General features: G+C 46.0%; 1 protein-coding gene across 11 annotated transcripts in view; it reads right to left on the bottom strand.

Moving 5' to 3' along the window:
• Positions 1-15,359, bottom strand: part of SFXN5 (sideroflexin 5) — a 115,686-nt gene that overhangs the window by 91,432 nt on the left and 8,895 nt on the right. For 9 of the 11 annotated variants that reach the window (XM_073897534.1, XM_025868406.2, XM_073897526.1 and 6 more), the window contains exons 2-3: positions 12,674-12,742; positions 983-1,060 (exon numbers count right to left, since the gene is read on the bottom strand). In XM_073897534.1, the coding sequence (XP_073753635.1) occupies positions 983-1,060; positions 12,674-12,742 (147 nt within the window). The remainder of the gene's footprint in view (positions 1-982; positions 1,061-12,673; positions 12,743-15,359) is intronic. The other 2 variants (XM_073897528.1, XM_073897532.1) reach the window with 1 other exon arrangement.

The raw sequence follows: 15,359 nt of genomic DNA, 5'->3' as shown, positions 1-15,359 counted from the left end.
TTTGACATCGATTTCTATCTGAAGAAGTGGCTAAAAGTATTTGTTTCTGGAGAAAAATGGGAATTGAGGAGGGATGGGGCAGCATACTATTTTTCCTTCAGATATTTTAGTACTATTTGATTTTTTGAACTATACACACATATTACTTTTGTGGGTTTTTTTAAAGATTTTATGTATTGAATTATTTGAGAGAGAGAGCAAGCAAGAGAGCACAAGCAGGGGGTTCCCTGTTGAACAGGGAGCCCAACTCAGGGCTCAATCCCAGGACCCTGGGATCATGACCTGAGCCAAAGGCAAATGCTTAACCGACTGAGCCACCCAGGTGCCCCTGAGCACATATTATTCTGAAAAAAAAAAAAGTACGAAATTAATTTTTTAAAAGATTTTGAAATAAAATTTGTAAACAAAAAGAAAAACTTTGGCATGTTAAACCTCAGTCCCTATAACCAAACACAACCATTAACATTTCACTTAGCTCTAGTTCAGGTTCCTAACTGATATAAAAAAAGAAAAATGAAATTAGTGTTCTAGCCTAATCCCCACTAATCCTCCCCTGTCTTTCCCATCCTCAACCTGAACTTTTGAGTAGTGGTATACTAGTAAATGTTTAAAAATCAGTTCTTTTGGGAAGAAAGTCCTGATTTGATGCATTTGCTAATTTCCATGGTAGAAATATTCCCACATGGCTGATTTCAAGCTACCACTGTGATGTCACTGAATGTGGAAGTGGGAAGAGATATACACATCAGCTCCAGGAAACTACTGCCTTTGGGTCTCACTTGCCTTATCAGCCTCCATGCTTTCCACGAGACCCACGGTATGGGAGAGAACTGAATGTCTCCTCCAAAAAGCCAGAAGTCCACATGGCTATGTAATAGCATGGAAGTGGATAATGAAGGAAAGAGAGTGGTTCTGGCTGCAGGGAAGGGGATGTGACTTTGCTGCCTTCCTGCCCCCTCCCCCCCACTTCCAGCAGAATTACCTGTTCATTGGTGACACCTGGGCGCAGGGTCCCATGCTTGTAGTCCTCCAGCAGCTGCACAGCCTCTCTGAGACGTCTCTGCAGAGGAAAGAAAAAAGACATCGAGGGGCACAGATCCAGGGCTCCTGCAACTCTTTCCCTTGCAAACAATAAAGGATACAATTTAAGTGTCCTTCTATAGGAAAATGGTTAAATGACAGTGGTCTGATAATACTGTGGAATATTATTGGGCAGTTTAAAAAGTGAAATAGATCTGCATGTGATTCCATCTCCAACATATTTTTTTGAGTGAGAAAATAAATTGCAGAGCCGTATGATGCCATTCATTATACCAAACAAAGCCCACACACACATAGAAAACAATATTTTCTATGAGAATATTTATGTGTATAAATGCATCAAGAAACCTCTAGAAGGAGATGCACCAAATTAGTGACAGGAGTTACCTTGGGGTAGGAGGAAAGGGTCCAGATTTGGCAAGGGGTGTCAGGAGGAAATTTAATCTTAATTGCAATATTGAAAGTTTTTATAAAGATAACATATTTCTGTAATACTCATATAATTTTTTTTCAACATTTTAAAAACACTAGCAGAGATTTACATACTAAAGTGCATATGGTTACAGTAACTGATGGGGAGAGAGAGGGAAAAGAAGAAGATAGAATTGTATCATGTGTAAAATCTTAAAAGCTAAAGAGACAGCAACAGTGACAGAAGGCAGCCTTTGTCCACCAAAATATTTATATAAGAATATTTATAGCAGCACATTCAGTGGGGCCTGGGTGGCTCAGTCAGTTAGGCGTCTGCCTTTGGCTCAGGTCATGAACCCAGGGTCCTGGGATCAAGCCCCGCATCAGGCTCCCTGTTCTGCAGGGAGCCTGCTTCTCCCTCTCCCTCTGCTGCTCCCCCTGCTTGTGCTCTCTCTCTCTCTGTCAAATAAATAAATAAAATCTTTAAAAAAAAAAAAGAATATTCATAGCAGCACTATTCAAATAGCTGCAAAGTGCAAACAATCCAAATGTCCGTAGTGGACTGGATAGGTAAATCGTAGTATATGTACACAATGAAATATTACACAACAACTTAAAAAACAAACTACAAAGACACATTATAACATGGATGAATCTCACAGACATAATGTGGCAAAATGTATTTTCCAAAGATGGACACTCCAATATCTGCCATGCCCCATTCTCTTCTAGAACATTCCTACATCCCCCTCAAGAGGTAGAGTCCATGTGTCCTCCCGCTGATCCTGGGCAGGCCTTCATGACTGTCTCAACAAATAGAGTACGGCTGAAGTGAGGCTATGTGACCTCTGAGGCTATGTCACAAAAATGCCTTGCATTTCCACCTTGTTCTCTTGGGATGGTCACTCTTTTGGAACTCAGCCATCATACTGTAAGGAAGCCCAAGCAGCATATGGAGAGACCCACCTGGACAGGAACCGAGGCGCTGGCCCATGGCTACAGTTGCGCTATCAGCTGACAGTCCGTACCAACTCGCCCGCCATGCAAGTGAGCTATCTTGAAATGGACTTTCCCTGCCCCCCATCAAACCACCCTAGCAGACACCGCATGAAACAGCAATGAACCATCCCCTATGAGCCCTGCCCAAACTGAAAACCAGTGAGCAAAAGAACTGAATAGTGTTTGAAGCCTCTATATTTCGGGGTGATCTGTTACATAGCAATGAAAGGCTGATATACATAATGAAGTCAGATGCCAAAGAGTATGTATAAAGTTCAAAAACAGGCAAAGCTAATCTAACTAACATGGTGGAGGTCATGATAGTGTTACTTTGTGGGGGGGTGGAGCAGAGTGCTGACTTGGAAAGGGCATGAGGGAACCCTTTGAGGTAATGGAAATGTCCAATGTCTTCATCTGAGTGGTGGTTACATGGGTATAACATAAGTCAAAATGTATTAAGCCATAAACTTGGGATTTGTGCATTTTATCGTATGTATGCTATACCTCAAAAAATTAACAAGAAACAGACAACAGCCATAGAAGGCAGCCTATGTCAAGGTTAGGCGAGGGACCCAGACATCAGTGTTGTCCGCTGTGGGTAAAGAAACCCAGTGAAGCTGCCCTGTTCCCCCCTCTTTTTTTTTTTCCCCCTTTTGATAGAAGGACAAGGCTAGCTGAGGATGGAAATGCAGAGACCTCAACAGAAGCCCCCTGGTCTGAAGGCAGCATGCAACACCAGGGAGGGCTTCCAGGGGGCAGACAGGGTGTTTGCTGAGCCCGCGGATGGGGCAGTCCGGTAGGATGGGAAGGAACAGCCGGACTCCCTGTGGGCCCAGACAAGCCAGTCAGACCACGTGACCCATCAGGCCAGCAGGTGAAGTACCTGTGGACACTGGTCTAATCCAGCGCATCAGGGAGCAGGGAAACTTCTTACTTAACGAGCAGCCTGACTGCAGGAGAGTACTGCCCCTCCCCCTTCAAAGGTGTGTATATCAATTCCAAAATTCCAGAGTCTCTTCCCAGAATCTGTTTCCAAAGTGGAGATAGCTTGGTGGGATTTTTTTTGGCAGGGGTGGGGTGGGGGTGGGGCAACTAACCCATGCTGTTTAGAGAGAATGTCAGAAAACAATAGTTAAGCACAAAAGATTGTTTTAAATCCCTCAGCAACACACTACTGAGATAACCACGCAGAAGTGAGAATGGTTTAAACAGAGTGAGGATGATTTTCCTCCTGGATTTAATGCATTTGTTTTTCAACAAAATGGGATCGTGTTGATTGTTTTAACTTCTTTAAGGTCACATGGCCACAACATGAGAAGTTTAGTTTTTGTACCCAGAGTTTAGTCAGACCCTTGCTGAGTGCCCCCCCCCCCCCCCCCCCCCCCCCCCCCTAAGGCCTCGCAGTGATGCGGCAAGCTCCCCACCCCAAGCCTGCTTCCTCCCACGCCACAGCCTCTGCCATGGGACAATGAATGCTCTACTTTCCAGCGCTGAATGGTGAATGGCCCCGTGTTCTCATTATTTTCCCACTCCAGGGATTCTCCCGAGTTCCTATAACAACCTGGCCAGGCTCCATCTCATTTGACACAGTCATCAAAGGGAGGCCTCCTGCCACAAGAATAAGTTCCAAAGAGCCCGATCTTGGCATGGGTTGAGGGAGAACTAAATCCAAAGTTCCTGAAGACAAGTCTGAGAAATTAGGACTGGAGGAAGCTAGAACATGCTTTTCTATTGCTGGGCCTTACTAAGCCTCAGCCAGGCCCCTCTGTCAGAGGCTGAGCGGCTGGGGCTCCAGGCCCCTCTGTGGGACAGCCAAAGCCCCAGGACACTCGCTTTAAGAGGTCCCTAAGGCCTGACTGCTCTGGGGGCTGGGCTCTTCACATCAGAGAACGGGGTCATTACCGGGGAGCCCTGAGGGATGGGAGGAGGGTTTCCCTGCTTTAAACCCTTCTCTCAATCCTGTGCATTGTGAGGCTTGATGGAAGAGCCCTCGGCACTGGAGAGGTCCAGACAGCTGGAGGTCCATGGCGGTGAACTTTGCAGGAAGTCTTTTCAACTAGGAACAAACAGGCAGCCAGGCCCTGAATGCAAAGGCAGCAAGGAGCGGATGAAAGGCTCCCCTTAGAGCCTTGGGCCAGGAGGAGAGTCGGCCCATGTTGCTTCCCAGACTCCCTCATTGGCTTGCCTGTCTCTAGCTCACCTGCCAGAAAGTGTCACCTTGAGGTTATCTCCTGTATTTGATGGGGGCATGGTCTCTAGAAAGTCCTTCTGGAAACACTGGCACCTGGGAGGTCTGCTCCAGGGCAGAGAATTTGAACAGAGGAGAAGCCTGGCCTCAAGGGTCCTGCCCCAAAGCCCTGAGGGGTAGGAGAAGGAAGCAAAGGGGCAGACATGGAGTGTTAGGGTGGTGGCCAGAGAGGGCGGGAGACCATGCTGGACAGGAACAGGGACAGAGGGACCCAGAAAGGGAAGGACACAAAAAGGAAATCTGGAGAAAGAGTCATCAAAAAGTCCCTCGATGGTGATGCTCGTCTGACAATCCCAGAATTACAAGAGACTGCCCTATTCACACAGGATGTGGATAAGAACACCCCTTTGCGGGTATCTATCATAGAACCATCTAGGCCACGCCCTCTCTGAACTAACTGCGGCCAGAAAAGGAAGGGCATTTCCATGCCCAGGGTCCCAAAGTGGGTGGGAGGCAACCCAGAAATCCCCTCAATCCCAGTTCTGGGCCATTTCCACAAAACATCAGCATGGAAGACCGTCCTGTCCTCATAACAGTAACTGAAAGGGTGGTCTCCCAGTGATTTCAAAGCAATGCCTACATCCCCCAAAGCTGATGCCTACGGTACAGGGCACCTCGGGTAAGAAAAGGAAGGGTCTTCTTTACCCTCATTCAAAGCCAGGACTTACCTGACACAGAAACTGGAGCATTCAAACTTTAGGCAAAGTGGAGAATTTGGGAGTCCCAAAGCTTGCAGAACTTAAAAAAGAGAGAGAAAGAAAAGCAGCACCAGAGGCAGGGAGAATGAATTGGCAATGGAGTGTTCGTGAGAGAACGAAGCAGGGATGGCTGATGGGAGGCAGGGGGAGGGGAGGGCAGCCGCCTAGGTCACATCATGCCTTGATTGCTCAGTATCTGATTGTTCTCACCTGGGTCAGTTTTGTACCTGCCCAAGGCACAGCCGTGCACTCTCACCTTGCCCACAATGCCTGCTTGAGCCATTTTTACTGTGGCCCCAAACGTTGGGACTTGGGGCTAGAAGATAACGATATATATGCAGAGTCCCAAGCCCTTCTCTTGTCTTCCCTCAGCCTTCTTAAGCCCCCTTCTTGTTCCCTCTCAGCAGTCCTGGGACCCCCAGGATTAAACGTCTGTGCTGAGATTGGTCCTTGGCTCCCTGAAGCCCCAGGCCACCGGAGGCCCCAAGGGAAGAGGAAACCAGGGACACATGGGGAGGGGCCTTCCCTGTGGCTGACCTCTGGTCACCTTCAGGGGGCCCACGCGAGGCAAACAGAACTCGGGCAGCATGACAGGAAGTCCAACCCTTTAGAAAATAAATCTGTCCAGCTAGCCCAAGAACTTTAGAAACATTCAGCCCTCCAGCCTGGATAGCCTACTCTTGAGAATTTATTCTAGAAAATAAATGTAGCAGAAGTGAAAAGTGATAGGTCCAACACTATGTTTCTTAGAAAAGCAAAAGATAGGAAACCACCTATGTGTTAGATCTAAGCATCTAACTTTTAGACTTTAAAACTTGACTTTAGGGCGCGTGGGTGGCTCAATTGGTTAAGTGACTGCCTTCGGCTCAGGTCATGATCCTGGAGTCCCGGGATCGAGTCCCACATCGGGCTCCCTGCTCAGCAGGGCGTCTGCTTCTCCGTCTGACCCTCCCCCCTCTCATGCTCTCTCTCTCTCTCTCTCTCATTCTCTCTCTCAAATAAATAAATGATAAAATCTTTAAAAAAATAAAATAAAATAAAACTTGACTTTAAAAAAGTATAAAGGGGGCGCCTGGGTGGCACATTCGGTTAAGCATCTGACTCTTGGTTTCAGCTCAGGTCATGATCGCAGGCTCCTGGGATAGAGCTCCACATCGGGCTCCTCGCTCAGTGGGTAGTCTGCTTGGGGACTCTCTCTCCCTCTCTCTCTGCCCCTCCTGCTCATGCTCTCTCTCTCTCTCTCTCTCTCTAAAATAAATAAATAAATCTTTTTAAAAAATAAATTAAAAATTATAAAGACCTGGATGGGGTGGCTGGGTGATGGACATTGGGGAGGGTATGTGCTATGGTCAGTGCTGTGAATTGTGTAAGACTATTGAATCACAGACCTGTATCCCTGAAACAAATAATACATTATATGTTATCAAGTTAAAAAAAATTATAAAGACTTGGAAATGAATGAAAAAAGCAAATAAAAAGTGTTCAGTGTAAAAGTACGCCAATAATGCATGCAGATAGACAAGAACTTGAAGTGTATAAAGGTACTGACATTTGAGTATTTTATGTTAAAAATTCCATTAAAGATTTTAAAATTAGAATATCAGATGCTGTCTAGAAGGCATTTAAATGGACATTCTCAAAGGGATTAAGAGTATATTTATCATGATGAGCACTGAGTAATGTAGAGAATTGCTGAATTGCTATATTGTATACCTGAAACTAAGACGTATATTGATTATACTGAAATTTTTTAAAAGTGTAGAGAAACATTATAATTAAAAAGTATTTAGTTGAGGGGCACCTGGATGGCTCAGTTGGTTAAGCATCTGACTCTTGATCTTGGCTCAGGTCTTGATCTCAGGATCGTGAGTTCAAGCCCCATGTTGAGCTCCATGCCCAGCATGAAGCCTACTTAAAAAAAAGTTTAGTCAATGAAAAATTAAAAAATAAAAATAAATAGGACATCCTCACTCACTATTACTGAGACTATAAACTGATATAATCTTGATACAGGTTGGTATAATCTACAGGGCAATTTGGCAATATATATCAAATGCCTTAAAATGTCTTTCATTCAGAAATTCCACTTCTAGGAATTTATCCAAAGAAAATAAAGAGAAATATGGGGAGATTTAACATACTATCTATAATGGCAAAAGATGTAAACCACCCAAGTGGGTCACAATAGAGAAAATTATTTGGTACATTATAGAATAATCATATGATGGATTACTATGTAGTTATTAAATATATCTTGAGATAACATTTAATAACAAGGAAAAATGCTCATAATATGCTACATGGAAAAAAGTATATATCATGTATACATGTTATGTAAATGTAAACATATATCATATGATTCTCTCTGTACATATTCTATATAAAGAGATAGGTATATATATATTATACATATTATATAAATCATCCCAATTTTGGATATATCCATACACCAAAATGTCAATGGTGACTATTTCTGGCAGGTGGGATTATGGGTTGCTTTTTTTTTTTTTTTAAGATTTTATTTATTTATTTGACAGAGAGAGCAAGACAGCAAGAGAGGGAACACAAGCAGGGGAGCAGGAGAGGGAGAAGCAGGCTTCCCGCTAAGCAGAGAGCCCGATGCGGGGCTCAATCCCAGGACCCTGAATCATGACCTGAGCTGAAGGCAGACGCTTAATGACTGTGCTACCCAGGCGCCCCTATGGGTTGCTTTTATTTTCTTCTTTAGGCTTTCATATATTCCAGTATTTAGGGATTACTACTAGAATCATATCACATCAGAAGGCACACAAAGTCAGGTTGTTTTTTTTTATGGCTAGTGATGCTAAGTTTGGCCACCTGGTTAAAGTGGGTTCCTCCAAGCTCTTCACTCTAAAGGGAACTTTTCCCCTTTGCTAACTAATCTTTAGGGTGAGGCTTATTTGAGAGCAGATGCATCTCCTATTTCCCTACAACTTGTTACTCTATGCAAGCAGCATCCACTATGATCCTGCCAGAGGCAGTTAGTTCATTGAGGGTTACACCATGGTTATTTTCTTCTACATTTATCAGCTGACATTCTTTGGTGAAGATGAGCTTCCCTCTCCCACACTTTTAGTATTACTATGGATTCATGGATTTCTCCTCCTCCTTCATGTTACCGCTATTATTGACTCGCAGATGTATTATTATTATTATTATGATTATTTAGTGTGTTACAACCATTGCCTGTACTCTTCTTAATGCTCAAACTCTCCCAAATATGACTGCTGGGTTTCCCTTCAAGCCAGTTACTGTGTCTCCATCACTCTTTGAACACCCTCCTACTTTCTGTAGCAGCTCGCCTTGTCCCAGATGTGGATTTGGCCACCTCTCCAAGAAGTTCCAGTTTCTATTAGCAGGTTGTGGTATATAGAAACCAAGATCTGAGTGCTAAGTGTGTTCACTGTCACCAGGTTCATTGCTTCTAGGTCCTTTCAATGAACAGAGTCAGGAAACTGGGAAATATAAACATAAATGCGCGCGCGCGCGTGTGTGTGTGTGTATATGTGTGTGTGACGAGCTCATATCCATACCTCCAATTCAATACAATATCACGTAGTTCTTTGTCCTTTCCCCTACTCCAGATCTGTATCCACCTACCTCCATGGTGAGAACCCTGGTTCCCAGCTTCAATATAATTCCTTATCTATTCTATCCTATAATACACCCCAAACAGTTTCAGATTATGACACCAATACTCATATGGAGTCTCTGTTATTAACACTAATATTTCAGCTAGTTTTCTCTGCCCTTCAGGCTGATAACCTGTCAACCATTCATTTCCTTAAATAATTATTGAATTTAGAAGAGCAAATTCCTTTCATCTTCAGTCCATAATTAAAAGTAACTTCGATGTCAGCTGGTACAACTTTGCCCTTAGAGATCTAGATCTAATTCCATGACCTAGGTGCAAAGCCAAAGCTGGGACTTCTGCCAACTCCTGGTGGTTTGCTTCCTCAGGTCTGATCCTGCACACACTGCACCGTGACAGGAGACTCACAGCCCCTCAAGATCCGCCCCCCAAATAGTCTACTCTTGCAGAGATTTTAAGAACCAGGCGGACTTTACTGGCAACTTGCCAGGAATGATGGCGAAGGGGACAACAGTACAACACGTCAACTTTCACAACTCAGTAGGCATGACCAGTCTCAAGAAAGCCCCAGCCACTGGCCTCTCAGCTCTTCCCAGATGCTTGCTCTCCTTCCCACTGTTACTCCCTCTTCCTTTTCTCTCCTCTCGGCAGGATCAAAAAGCACCATTCTTCCCCCTCTCTCAAGCAGACCAACCTCCTCCCCTGAAGCCTTGCTCAAGACATTCTTATGACAAAGACAGCCTTCCTCCTAAGAGAAATTACAGTGAATGAAATTTCCTCCACCTCTTTACACATACAAGGGTTGGAATCTTTTTAAAGCTTGGTCAGTTATAAATGACAAACAAATTGCTACAAAACTCTCTCAAGATGAGCCTATCCATCGACTCAGTGAATGCCTCTCAGAACCAGGTCCCCACCAGATGGCTCAAGCTGCCCAGCATCTTTCGACCTCAAGAACCTCCAGCTTCCAGACCCACCTCCTCATGTCTCCACAAACCTATCCCTCACACAGGCAAAATGGGCTGTCCAGATCTCTTCCAGTGGGATGTCCACCACCCCACACTCCCTCCCAGAATACCAGCCAAGGACCCTGAGAGAGACACAGTGCTCTATAGACATGAGTCTGCAGTCTCAGTCTGTGGACTGAGCCCAGCAGAAGGGGAGCCCGGCACTCCTGGCAGTGCCACAGTTCATTGGGGAGAGCCTCAGGTAACAGACTCTCTTCTCCACTTCTAATTTCTCCTTGCTTCCCCGCCGATGGCCTTGCTAAGCAACCTGCCTGGACTAGAACCAGTGAGTCATGGCCCTTCCTGAGTTTTTAGGGCCCAGATGATGATCTTCTATGGGCAAAAACTTTCCAAAAGGCCAGCATGTAGTGCTGGAAACAATCCCCAACCAGGGTGCGGGGCGGCGGGGGGGGGGAAGGTATGGGTCTTTCCAGGAAGCCTATCCAAATCACTGATGAGGGGAGGGGACATGAGAAATTTGAAAAATATTCCAAAATTGCTGTTGTACTGGTGATTTTTCTAGCCAGTGTATCGTTCAGGTGCTTTGACGTGTCAATTGCCGGTAGGAGACACAGGTCAAAATGGTTTAGTGATGTACAAGAATATTGGGGCCATTCAAAATGCAAGAGAGATGTGGTACAAGGAGAATAGGAAATGAAAGGGTCTGGGAATGAGAAGAGGGTGGACGAGGGAGGCCCCCTGGGACCACTGGCGCACTGCCCTGTAGCTGCCCATCCATCCTCAAAGCCCCTGCCTGCTCGTGGTAATCTGGGGAGCACTGAAGTACCTCCCGACCTTCTGTCCCCCTCCATCATTTCCCAACATGCCTCAAAACCACCATCTGCACCTATCCTCTGAGTTAAGCACTGGCTTCTGTGGTCTTCTCCATCAAGCAGGTGGAATTTCTGTTGGGATTGATGTTACAATTTTATCTAGTTTTGCACCATTCTGGAGCTTTCTTTAAAAAGATACATAACCTAGGCTAGGTAAGTAGTTTCTCTAGCGTGGTGCTTTTCCAAATTTTTATGTAGTCACATTGATTACTCCTCAGGAGAATCCAGAGCCCAGAGCACAGCAGCCTTGCCCTTAAGAGGTGGTAGACCCAGAGGGACAGGTGAAGTCGGCCAGTACAATACCTGTGCCCTTTGTCCTCGCTGAGATGCGGTAGGAAGCCACATATCAGGGTAATTCCAACATTTCCCATCACTGGGCTGCTCTCCCATGCCCAGTGGGGATTGTTCTCGGCCCAGGCGCCCAGAAGGCCTTGTGCTTCTTTCCATCATGGCTCAATGACTTTCCTTGGGATAGGTGGGGGCCCAGCACAGGAGCTCAGGCCCTTTGCCCGCTGAGTAATCTTGGGATTGTTACCTGAACAGGATGCAAACTGGCTAAGAACAAGGGTTCTGGAGACAAGCTTACCTGCGTCACACACTGACTCCACCCCTGGCCAGCACCATGTGCGTGAGACTTACGTTCTGTCTGTTTCCTCGTCTGTAAGACGGAGCTTAGAATAATCTCTACCTCGTAGGGTTGCTTTGAGTTAATCTGATGAGCTAATGCATGTAAAATGCTTACGACACTGCCTTGCTCACAGAAGGTGCTTAATAAAGATCTGCGATTTTATACGTGCATGCATTGCTCTACACATACAAAGGCTATCAAGACATACTTCTTAGGATGGCTGAAATAAGTTTGGCAATAAAGTTAAATGTGATGATACCACATGTTGGTGAGGATGTGGAGCAACTAGAACACTGCAGATGGGAATGTTAAATGGAGAGCCACTCTGAACAATGGTTTGGCAGCTTCCAATGAAGTTAAACACACTTTACCACAGTTACCATATGAGCTAGTGATCCATTCCTAGTTATTTACTCAAGAGAAATGAAAACATACGTCCACACAAAGAATGCTCATAGCGTTTTATTTATCATAACCCCAAACTGGAAACAGTCCAGGTGTTCATCGACAAGTAGAGGGAAAAACAAATTCTGGAACATCCTTTCAACGGAATACGACTCAGCAGAGAGAAGTCACCAACTCCCGATACATGCAGCAACATGGATGAATCTCAAAAGCATAATGCTAAGGAAAAGAAGCCAGATGCACAAGACCACGTACTGTAGGATTCCATTTCTATGACATTTCAACCAGGAGAACAGGAGGGGCAGAGAACGGATGAGTGGTGGCCAGCGGCTGGCAGGAGCAGGGAAGGAACTGTCTAACTGAGCCTGAGCGAACACTGTAGGGTGATGGATGGAAGTGTCCTACAGCCTTGTGGTGCTGGTAGCTACATGACCGCATATGTTTGTCAGAACTCGGAACAGCACACGTACCAAAGGTAAACTCTACCTTAGGAAATCTAATATTACCTATGAGAGGAGGGAATTGGGTAGGGGGAGTATATAAAGGATACTTTTTTTATTCCACTTAAACACACCGTACCACTTGAACTTTTGTCATGAGTGTGTCATTCAGGTCCTGGGTAATAACTTCATTAGAGTATGAAGTCATAATGATGCTATATATCCACTTTGAAGGGATGCTGTAAGATGCAAATGGAATGAGATAATGTGTATACAGCATGTGCACAGACGACCCATGAATCTTCTAAAGTGACAAGGGGCCTCCACTGAGAGTGACACCCACAACTTACCTCAGTGACAAAGAGTGTACGAGGATCGATAATATCCAAGAAGTGCCTGAATCGACCGTAGAAGGATGTCTGGAGAAGTGAGTGGGAGAGGAGAGCAGATCAGCTGCTGTAGACCATCCTCCAGCCCCCGTGGACCACACCCCACAGCTTACCCTTCTCACTGGGGTCCCACCACCCCCAGGACTCCCCACGTGATGAATGCCGGTGAGGCCTCGCTTCTCAGTCACCTGAGGGCAGCTTTCCAAGGTCTGAAGTCTTCTTAAAGTCAACTCATAAAGACCATTAAGATACTCGGTGACTGTCCCGGGTCCTCTTCAGGCTGCCTCCCATTTTCCTCCTTCTTCCCCCAATTCCCCGAGACCCCCTCCAGCCTTCCACAGTGCCCCAGCACCAGTGAGCACACAGGCTGAAGGAGAGGCCTGGGCCCAGCCCTCTCCCAGCCTTCCTTGTGCACCACAGCCTCCCTTGCCTTGCTTTGGACCTCTCAAGTATAGGGAGGGCCCGCCTCCAAGGTCCAGCTCAAGCATCACGGCACCCAGCTCACAGCCCTCAAGCCCTCCTTTACCCATAGCCCTGGAGCGGCTGTGAGGCTCAGTACAGGGGCCTGCTTGCCCTGGCCTTGCCAGGGTCCCCAGAAAAGGAGGGCTTTGTGCAAAGCAGGCCACAGGCATTAGCCCACAATGAAGGGAAATGGAGCAATGAGCAACACTGCTACTGGGCCCTCTGCCCTAGGGAAAAAGCCAAGCTCAAGGAGGTAAGAAGGTGCCAAGCTAGAGGACAAAGGGGAAGCTGCACACACTGGGGGTTCATGCCTCGCTACACTCCGGGCTTTGCCCCAAGTCCTCCCTAGAGCCCCACAGCTCTCCCCGCACCATCCTCTGCACGGTGAAGGAAGCAGAAGCCTCCACACTGCCCCCCCCCCCGCCGCCTTGCTCATTAGGACGCCAGACCCTACAGCCACAGTCTGCTGCTTTCTCTTCCCAATAACGACCCTGCAATAGTTCCCTGAAAGCCCCCTGTGCATACCAGGCCCCATGCTGCTCTGCTCACCAGGACACCCCCTGCATGGAGCACCCACCCTCTCCACCCCTCCCTCCACCCCTTGAGGTACTGCCATTCACAGACCAGATCAAGCTTCGGCACTATTCCTTAACTAAAACTGTTGCTTCTCTAACCGCTTATAACTCAAAGGGCCTAAACCATTTCCCCACTTATACATAATGCTCACACTGCTGTCCTGGCAAAATTTCCCCTCTAAGTATTTAGTCTAAGGAAGCAACCAGAGATGTTCAGAGGTGTGGTCAGATGTACATGCTGATGATGCTCACCGCTGCATTATTTACGAAGGTGGATGGTTCGGTAAATAATGGTCCACTCATATGACTGAACACTATGCATCCATCTAAAATCATGTTTTCAGACATTTATGACATGAAAAAATGCTTATGATTTTGTGAAATGCATACTTACAGGGTAATGCCAACTTAAAAAAAAACGAGATAGATGGACAGTAAGTGGATAGCAAAGACACACAATGACATCCAGACCCTGGTCTACTAGAACGAACTGGGGGTCCTTAGAGAAGTGGCTGATTCCAGGGCTGGGGAAGGGAAAGGACAAGACAAAACTGGTCCACCTTGTTAGGCCAGAAAGTAATGAAGCTGCCAGCCCACAGAATGATGGGGACATGTTAAAGGGACTGATGAGGGGCAGATGGACATGGTGTGCCTCTGGATGGGACACCCTGAGAAATTCATGGCATCACTCAAATAGTATTCTGGAGGGACTGACGCTAATCATGAGTAGACATCGGCACACCCAAACTAAGGTGCGTTCCATAAAATGACCAGCCTTGTTCATCGAAGATGTCAACGTCATCAAGACAAAAACTGAGGAATGGGGCCGCATGAAAGGAAGCTAAAGAAACAAGACAACTACACATATCTGTGATTCTGGACTGTCTCATGGAAGGATGCTCTTAAGGACATTACTGAGAGAACTGACAAAACTGGAATAGGGATCATGGATTAATAAAAGTATTCGATCCGTGTTAGATTTCTGAGTGTCATAACTATACTTGAGGTTATTCCTAGACACTGAATGTGGGTGCCCCTCCCCAAATTCACATGTTAACCTGACACCCAATGTAGTGGTATTTCGAGGTGGGGCCTTCTGGAAAGCAGTTAGATGAAGGCAGAATGACATCAGTGCCCTTGTAAGAGTCCCCGGAGGGCCCCTGGTCCTTCCACCATGTAAGAACCCAGAAGACGGATGTCCATGAACCAGGAATCAAGCTGTCACCAGACAATGAATCTGCCAGGGCCTTGAGCTTAGACTGCCCAGGCTCCTGAACTGTGAGAAATTCATTTTTGTTGTTTATAAGCCACCTAAGTCTATGGGATTTTTGTTATAGCGGCCCAAATGGACGAAGACAGAAATGTCAGAATGCCCTCGTTCTTATGATACACGAAAGTAGTCAAGGGATAAATGAATATAACCTACTCTCAAATGGCTGAGAAAAATAACATGTGTAAATACAGAGGGCAACAATGCAATCTGGAAATGTGGGTACTTCTGGTTTCTTTACAGACTGAAGACGTCCTTGGTGATATCATGTATATTTGCTACGTTCCTGGACGTGTGTGTGTGTGTGTGTGTGTGTGTGTGTGTGTGTGTGTGTGTGTGT

This window comes from Callorhinus ursinus, unplaced genomic scaffold (genome assembly GCF_003265705.2).
Source record: "Callorhinus ursinus isolate GAN/ISIS: 27379988/994484 unplaced genomic scaffold, GSC_fseal_2.0 scaffold10, whole genome shotgun sequence".
Classification (NCBI taxonomy): domain Eukaryota; kingdom Metazoa; phylum Chordata; class Mammalia; order Carnivora; family Otariidae; genus Callorhinus; species Callorhinus ursinus.
The sequence above is the reverse complement of the archived record's forward strand: the minus strand, read 5'-3'. Positions and strand labels throughout refer to the sequence as shown.